Source organism: Rhinolophus hipposideros (assembly GCF_964194185.1).
Source record: "Rhinolophus hipposideros genome assembly, chromosome: X".
Lineage (NCBI taxonomy): Eukaryota > Metazoa > Chordata > Mammalia > Chiroptera > Rhinolophidae > Rhinolophus > Rhinolophus hipposideros.
This window is the reverse complement of record NC_138046.1, coordinates 115,433,574-115,442,864: the sequence shown is the minus strand read 5'-3', so window position 1 is coordinate 115,442,864 and position 9,291 is coordinate 115,433,574. Positions and strand designations below refer to the sequence as shown.

General features: G+C 44.2%; 1 protein-coding gene across 2 annotated transcripts in view; it reads right to left on the bottom strand.

The window, feature by feature from the left end:
- Nucleotides 1-6,035: 6,035 nt before the first annotated feature.
- SCML2 (Scm polycomb group protein like 2) overlaps nt 6,036-9,291 on the bottom strand; it is a 75,410-nt gene continuing 72,154 nt past the window's right edge. Inside the window, exons 14-15 of one of the 2 annotated variants that reach the window (XM_081042296.1) lie at nt 8,827-8,963; nt 6,036-7,753 (exon numbers count right to left, since the gene is read on the bottom strand). In XM_081042296.1, the coding sequence (XP_080898422.1) occupies nt 7,625-7,753; nt 8,827-8,963 (266 nt within the window). In that variant the 3' untranslated portion in view covers nt 6,036-7,624. The remainder of the gene's footprint in view (nt 7,754-8,826; nt 8,964-9,291) is intronic. The other variant, XM_081042297.1, reaches the window with a different exon arrangement.

Genomic DNA, 9,291 nt, shown 5'->3' with positions numbered 1-9,291 from the left:
TGTTATACTTAATACTTTTTTAGATTTAACTTTCTCTGTTCAAATTACTGTGTAATTTTTCTCCATCCTAGACCCAGACTGATGCACTCACTCTTTTGGGTCTCCTTCTAGCACCTAGTACTCAATAGGTACACAATGCTCAATGCTCATTTCCACTCAGTCCTCACCATCCATTCACTTAACCCCTCTTCTCCATGGATGGACATGGAATGGAAGGAGGAAATACTTTCTTACTGTCACCCCTTAGTCTAGCTTTTCTTTTCCTGGTCTGCTTAAGCCACATCAACCTGAGTAGGGAAGAACATAGTGTCTGACAGGCGAGGGAGACCTCGCAGTACTGAGAGAAGTGGGAGGAGATGCTGGTACTCCTACCTACCTGTGCTGAGGTGCGAGCCGAGCCACAGACACTGTAAACAGACCAGGTATTTCTATCAATACCCAGTGCAGGCACAAGAACCAGGAGTCCTGCTTCCTGTAACAGTTGACTGGGTAACACGCAGCAGCTATTTCCCTGAAAGACAACTACAAAAGCTGGATGAAATGTTCTAAGATAGTCTCAAGAACATCAAAAAGTTAACAAAACAATGAGCAACTACTGAGCTAAGAGCTGGGAAAAACTAGAAACCTAGACAGGTGTGAGAAGCTGAGAGGACTGTTTTTGCTCTAGGGCATTTACTGATCCGGAAAAGGCTGAAGAGGCCAGACTGTACTTCTGGTGGCTTTGTGGGACTAAGGGACAAAAGTCAGAGTCTGGAACCTACTGAGGGAGGGGAGCTGGGAAACCACCCCCGCAATGGACAGGGTCCACTAAGAGCCATCAGTTCGGAGTAAAAGGCATCCAGTTAAACACATGAACTGTAGTTCAGTCTCATTTCATCTGGGGATTTAACACTCCCAGGTACTCGGCATAAGCAAACACAAATTATTTTCCTCTGGAGATAATATCAAGTTATTTCTACAAAAAATATTTAAATAGGGCCGGCCCAGTGGCTCAGGAGGTTGGAGCTCCATGCTCCTAACTCCAAAGGCTGCCGGTTCCATTTCCACGTGGGCCAGTGGGCTCTCAACCACAAGGTTGCCGGTTCAATTCCTCGACTCCCCCAAGGGATGGTGGGCTGCGCCCCCTGCAACTAACAACGGCAACTGGACCTGCAGCTGAGCTGCGCCCTCCACAACTAAGACTGAAAGGACAGCAACTTGAAGCTGAACGGCACCCTCCACAACTAAGATTGAAAGGACAACAAATTGACTTGGAAAAAAGGCCTGGAAGTACACACTAAAAATAAAGTCCTGTTCCCCTTTCCCAATAAAATCTTTAAAAAAAAAAAATTTAAATATCCCTCACGAAGTGAAATATAACCAGGTATAGAAGATAAGACTATAGAGGAAAGAAGGAATAAAAACATCTATGCTGGGGGGCCGCGCCCTCTGCTGCACCCTCAGCCCACACAACAATCCCAGGACACTCCTGCACATAGTGGTCCTGACACAGGCACCTGGCTAGTGATCTTGGTCTCGAGAAAGCTAGTCTGTAAGCATCTTCCATCTTGGGAAAGATCCAGATTGAAAATCTTGAAGGTCCAAGTTCTCAGAAAGGAGCCTCCTCACCCTTTAACAACAGAAAACTGTTGCAGCAAACCCAGTGAGTGAGGCTTCCTTGTGGGCCCAGGCCTTTCCAGCTTCCTGTACAAGCTAAGCTATGAGCTGGGGGATGCCTCACACTGAAGTAAGTGTATGGAGCTGAAGTGACAACCTCAGTTTGGGGGACAAGAAAAATAGAGCAAGGAAAACATTGCACAGTCCCCAAGGGAACTGGAAGGAGAAGGGCGGTCAGGCTGGGGAGCGCAGGACCCAGACTCTAGCCACTGTCCCCAAGGGAAGGCAGGCAGGGAGCCCAGCTATGTTATAACTGACATTGGTCACTCTTCTAGATGCCTGCCTGGCTGTACCCAGAATCACCAGGAAAGCTGTAAAAACTCCTGGTACCGAGGCCTGGGCCACAGAGACTCCCATGTCACGGGTCATGGGGGGGGGCGGGTTTGAAAAGTTCCAGGGGATTCTCACGAGTATCAGTCTGAGGCGCACCGCTATTCACGCCATGCAGCTCAGTCATAGGATCATCGCATTTCATCCTGACGTCACCTGGGCACGTTCATGTTAACCGCTGGTTTATGTGCAGTGGAAGCCAGCAGACTGAAGAGACCGTGAAGTGGCTTTAATGCAACCTACAGCACCGCCACCCACAGCCCACAAGACACAAGACGGACACGGCCTTTTCACAGAACAGCACACACCCTGAGGTGTGCAGCACACTCTGATGGTTCCCATTGACTCCATTGAATCTCCCAGAAACCCCCAATGGGCTGGATTTCACCAGGCACCACTAATAGTGACCAATCCCAGTGTGAAATGCTGGGGGCTGCAGAGCCCAGGCATGAAACCTCACACTTGACTAACACCCGTGTTCTTGCTGCCTTACTCTCTCCCACTCCCGGCCCCCACAGGGGCCACAATGGACTTGTTGGCTCCAAGGCCGTCAGAACACTTCTAGGGACAGAGCAAGTTTGAGGAACACGTTTTCTTGTAAGGACAGGGAAAGGCCCAGAAGGGGCTGTGTCCTAGAGGTGATGAGACTAGATCCCACCGACTGGATCCCAAACACGCAGAGATGAATGTGTGTGTGTGCGTGTGTGTGTGTGTGTGTGTCTTTGTGTCTATGTGTGTATCTGTGTGTGTCTCTCTGTGTGTGTGTCTGTGTGTGAGAGACGGTGTGCGTGAGAAACAGAGACTGAGGGGAAGATGGGGCTGCGATGGGAGCTGGGAACAGGAAAGAACCCGGGAAGGAGACAGGACAGGTAAATAAGAGCAAACATCTCCCCGTTGTTGTGTGACCTATAGTAGGTGACCTCAGCAAGGTACGTCTGACCATCTGACCGAGGCTAGTCTTGCACTGGGACCCTGGTGGAGACCGAGGGAGCTAGGGACGGAGGGCGGCCCAGCTCCAGGAGCGGGTGGCGAGGAGCTTGGTCCCCAGGCTGACACCTTGTCCTGCCCCTTCGGATGACAATGGCCACCAGGGGTAGAACTAGGGACCTCTCCTCTCTTGCCTTCTTTGTGGCAGTGATCTGAGTCTCATGTCGTTTCCTGGCCGAGGTGCATGGCTCCTGGGTGCCTATGGGTGGGGGGACCCACCCATACCCCATCACCGTTCACACCTGAGAGAGTGGCCACAGCACACACAGCTCTCCCCACCAGACCCAGAACTTTCTGATCCTGAGCGCAGGGCCACAGGGAATCTGCAGCCTGGAATCCAGATCACAGGCGTTCAAGGCTGCTGGTTCCCTCCCCGTTCTTAACCTGACATTTGAATGCTGAGAAAGCAAATGGGAGAGACTGACATTTAAAAGCTCTGCCTGAAAGTTCACCTAAGCCCCCAGCAAAAAGCTGGGCTTCCCAGACCTCAGGCCATCTTTCAAGTAGCTGCTTTTACCATTTGAAAGAAAAGCATGGTTGTGCTTGACCGTTTGCTGGCTGTAATTAACTCAACAACTGGGCCACCCTCAGAGGGACACCTACTCTACTGAGAACAGCCCAGAAAAAGGCAGATGTCAAGTACAGCACAGGGAATAGTCAATAATGTTGCAACAACTACATAGAATGCCAGGTGGATACTAATTGGGGGGAATCACTTTGTAAATTATATAAATGTCTAATCATATGCTATACACCAGAAACTAATATAAAATAATCTTGAATGTCAACTGTAATTGAAAAAAATAATTTAAGAAAAAAAGTAGATTGAAATGGCTGGAGTCGCCCCCAAGGAAAATACCAGGATGGGATTACGTGGTTGGTACTGTGCAGAGTGGATGATGGGTGCTGTTCGCTGAGAGCTCTTCTCCCCACGCTCTGTGGCTGCCAGAATGATCAGTCCAGAATGCAGGTCTGGCTGTGCGAACCCCCTCATTTATAACCCTTTCATTGCTTCCCACAGCCTTTAGGGTCCCATCCAAAGCTGACCCAACAACCTTCCCGTTCCAGGCCTTGTTCGGCTCTCTAGAACCCATGCTGAAATTGGATTTCAAAAATGAAAGTCTTCTTGAGTATCAAGGCCACACAGCTGCTTTCCTGGGCTCCAGTATAATGGGGGTGAGCTGTGAACAGGATGTAGAAAAGGGAGCAGCAGGGCTGAGGGGAGGGCAAGGCAGGAATAAAGGAGCAGCTACTTTCAGCACCCGCCATGTGAAGCTGCTTCCTGGCCGCATCTCCCTGAATTCTCAGACCCTTAGGGGAAGGAGTGACTCCCCCCAACTCTGAGAGCTGAAGTAATGTGACCAAAGTCACATTTATCTGAACATCTAATGTACAGATAAATGTACACGATGTCAGGAAGTACATCAGGTACATTTCACCACATTTTTGAATTGTGGTACTATCCCCCAAAGCCAGTTAAGTTACAACCATACACTTCGATTTCCTGCTCAGGAACGCTGTAGGAAGTGAAAGGATGGCTTGGCCCAGCCCCAACTGCCTTGTGGCTCCAGAATCCAGTCTGAAGGAGAAGCCCCTATGGCACACTCTGTGCTCAGAGCAGAGGGGGAATGAATTAGATGATCAAGAAGCCATTGTAAAGCTCCTGCTGGGACCTGATGTTGTTCAGGTCCACCTACATCCCATGGCCCCAAGCAGGATGCAGGGCCAACAAAGGGGTGGGCACAAGATTTTACCTTCAAGTTGCCTCTAGTAGAGCAGGCAGTGTGGACAAGCTCGAGCTGAGTCTGCGCTCACTGGGGAGAGGTGCTTTCAAGGCTCAGTGTCATCAAGCTGCCGGACAAGAGGGAACGTCGGGAGGGAAGGAAGGGAAAAGTGTCTGCCATGCATTTCGAAGGTGGGCCCTGGTTAGCACGTCCTCCCTCCCGTAGAGCCCCCTCATTCCCTGGATCAGCCTCACAGGACTTAGACATACAAGCAAGGCCCAGCATCACTGTGGAAACTGCCCCAGAAACAGAACTGTACTTCACTTCCTCAGCCCACTATGAGTACAGTCCCTCCTGTAGCTTGAAAAAGCAGTGCTTTCCCCCAATTACATTGTTCCTAGTCATAATGTTTAATTTTCCATTTCTAATATTACAGAAGGGCATGCATGGCTTTTTCATGCTTACAGAGGGGGCCCGGATTTAAGTCTGGGAAATCCTTCTCTGGAACACGTACTACAAGATATTCCCATGATCAGAAATCACGCAGACGAAAGAAAACAAATACTCGATGTGCCCGAGTTGCAATTCTGTTGGCTACAGAGTGTCCAAGGATGGACTGAGAGGCAAAACTACAGGAAAGTTCACAGGAGGCTAGCATGCTATTTATTCTCTGGACTTCAAATTGACCAACCTGACAGTGAACAAACAAGTGGTTCTGAATGACCCAAGTGTGGACAGCAAATGGACACCACATGCCAGTCACCTGAGAATCTCCCCTGGAGCCTGTTAGGGCCCGTCGCCTCCAGGAACTACAGGACACACTGCTGAGAAGCAACAGCAGGAAGTTTCTGGGTTCCCAGGCACCAAGCAGCGGCTGCTGAGCGGATGGGATGAGGGGTCGGGTCCTGAAGGCGACTCAAGCACAACCCTGAGCCTCTAACCCTTTCCACCAAGTGAGCTGGGAGAGCTGAAGACAAGACACTTTGACTTCTGGCCCCTGCAAGTAAAAGTAGCCACAATTGCCAGTCAGACGCATGAACTCAGGCGGACGATATCTAGGGGGCACTGCATTTTCTAGCATACTCGCTTCCTCAGTAACAGTGCAAGTAAGGTTTTGAGCACAGATAAAGCTCACTGATTTAACTTCTTACTGTTCCCCTGGGGTCTCGTTTAAGGCCCCTTCAAGAGATCAGCCCTTTGCCCCTAGGAATCTGTTTACCAATAGAATGAGGTCAAGTGTTAAAATTCAAGTATTTGGACATATAAAACCACAAACTTTTTAGAGTGTTTCTTTATCAATAATGTGGTGAAAGCAAACAAAATGAAACCTGAAGCTTTGACACCAATTGTTGCAGTTATTTAACTTTATTATATTTTAAAATCTGACAACTGTAAAACATAGTATTTATACAAACACCTGAGGACTGTTCAACGGGCACAGCATCTTCACACAAACAATTTGAGAGAAGACTAAATAAACTTAAATTAGAATTTCATCTTGTAACAAAAAAGCAATAACGTAGATGAAACCATCCTTTAAATAGTTTCATTCTTGTATAAAGTACATTTGGTTTTCTTAAAAGAAAATGTACATTCTTGCCCCTGGTGTGTATTTTATTGGCATTTACAACAAATGGCTAATACTTTTAGCACAGAATTTCATAGCTTATAAACATGACTTCAAAGTTATACAGAGTGATAACAATAAACATATAGCACCATTTCCCTTGAAATTTCTAACTTTAAAAATGAAGCCCTAAATGATCATCCTCCAAAATGTAGAGTAGTACAATGGCTCAGAACCAAGCAAATTAACTAGGAACACTGCATAGAACAGAGAACTTCCCTGTGTGGAAACCAATCTATGGACACAGTTTCTTAACCCCTGAAGACTCAGCTGAGAGGTACTGGTAAGAGCAAATGATGCACATATTTTTTTACAGAATAAAAACGTCTAACTATATAAATAGTTTATCATTACCTCTGTGGCAGTGTAAAGTGCCATATTAAATTCAAAAAGGACAGTTTACTTGTTTGTATACTTATAGCTATAGAATATATAAATATGGTATAGTATCAATATGAAGAATAAATGCAGACAACAAAATATATATCTTTTAAAAATTTGGGCACAGGTTTTTTTTTATATAGAAATGTGAAAAATGAATGCCCAGTTAAATGTCTAAATTTAGCAAAAATATGTAGTTTTAAAATAATAGGTGTTTTACTGAAAAAAATCAGACTCCATCCAAGCCACCCTTGTAGTATAATATCTCCTGCATAAAACTATCCTATAACTGTTTAAGAATCATCAAAAACTGGTAAGAACACTTTATGAAAGTTTATAAGCTTGTTTTTTTCCTTTAAATAGGAACAAATACAACATACAGAGAAATACTAAGAAAAGGAAAACAATTTATATGGCCATTCCCTTTCTGGAAACTGGTAGAACACGAACGGAACACTGCAGTTAACAGACATACACTATCTAAAAAAGAGACAGCGTCTGCAGTTGCATCTTGAAATTCTCTTCTAAGGAAAGCTTCTCATGGATTATTCATTAGACAACTTGTCAATCCCTGATACTTTCCCCTTTGGATTTAGCTGTTTTGGTTTTTTATATAAACGTTAACTGAAATCAAAGGTGTTTTTCTGTTTCCTACATGAAGTATACTTGTCAACTGTATGATAAAATAATAAAAAGATATAGAGAACAAACTGCCAATGTAAATATGCTAATATTAACATGTTAAATGGTTTATAAAGAAGCAGACTGGACTAGACCGTAGTTCTGCAATTCTGGATATAATAATTTTTTTTTCGGAACTGTCTAGAAAACTAAAACTGCTAAGAGAATAAAAATACTTTTAAATTATTAAGTTATCATGACAACTGAGATTTATATCTAATCTAAAATTAGACATTTTTTAATTGTGTTTTCCTTTTTTAAGTTTGTCAATATAGTAACATAACTTTAAGGCTGGCCCCAACTTCAGCCCCAGATACTTCATCATAATATCACTTTTGAGTAGTAGCAGGGCCTTCCCATCAATTTCCTACAGAGAGAAAGAAATTATAATTAATAATGCTTTCGTATTTTGTCAAAACTTATTTATATATAAGAACATGTAAAATAGAGAACAGCTGTGTATTCTTGATACATATTCTCTGAATACAACTTTATTTCCTGAAAACTATTTAAAATACAATTTATAGTCAAGCATCATTTGGTAATTTCTAAATTCACTTCAAATTTTAGGAAAAAGGAAATTTAACCCAAAAATGGCCCAAGCATCAAACTATCTGATTTTAAATACTATGTGTCAAAAAAAATACTACGTTATCGATGACAAAGGGTAGAAAACTATGACCGGTAGAAATGAATTTCAGATGGTCATTAACTTTCTTAGAAAGGCTGGGAATTATGAGTATGTCAGCATCAATGCAAACTGTAAATGTGCTATACAGTGTTATGCTGAAAGTTATCAGGTGTCTGAAGCTAATTAAGTGCTAAAAATAATCACTAATTTTCTAAAAATACTGAAAAGGATACATCAGATATTTGGTCACAAATATGATGTATTAGAATAGACTATAAACATATTAATAGACACAAGGCATCCTCCTAAAATTCTTTATTTCCTTAATTAACCAATTTATGTCATGGAAGCATATTATTTGGTATTCATGAGTTCCATTTAAAATGAAGCTGCACTTAATCTTATAGTTGCTGGATTCATCGGGCATCCTAACAAGGACACCCTGTCACAGCCTGTGGTCCGCCCCCTACTGACGGCCCTAGGGCAGAGCAGGCAGCAGGTGGGGAGGAGGATCCTAGTTGCTGTTCTCACAAAGGAGAAGACACCTAAGAATGACCATGCTGAATTATCTTCCCTTGAGAACTTGAAGACTTGTAGTATTTCAGATACTCGGGGACTCATTTAAAGCATAGATCCAGCCTCTACCACTGAAGGATCTAACTTGGGCAAAGTAACCTTTCTCACATATGGAAAAAATCAGTCGATAGGGTTCCCCCACCACCCACACTCATCAGCAACCAAGTGAAGGGGCTGCACAGAGGTCATTCAAAGGCATTACGGCAGGAAAACCGGATCAAAAGATACATTACATGAAGCCTGAAGAGGTCGGTGTGGGAGCCTGACATCTGAGGATCTTTTTGTTTCATAAACTCTATCACTTCATCCACAGACCAGGTTGAAGGGTCCTTATAGAAGTCTTGTTCAGGTACAGCTACATAATTTGAAGCTTTAATGGGGGGAAAAAAGACAAATCATACTTGACCTGATCATTATCCTGAAAGAAGAGATGTTAAGTACAGAGTAATGGTTTCATTCCTGGAACCATCTGTTAAATATCCCGGCAAGGACCCAGGGCTCCACGTGTAAAATCCAGTGAAAGCCTAGATAAAGATGACGTGGGGATGGCTACCCACGAGCATCCCATCTGACCCCCCCTGAACAACAAAAGAATCCTCAGAAGTTATCTTAAAGCTTCAAAGATCATAAAACAGACTGAGCAACTCAAGGTCTCTTTGGCTACAGGCAAATACAGTAAAAGACCTGTTACTTGGGTT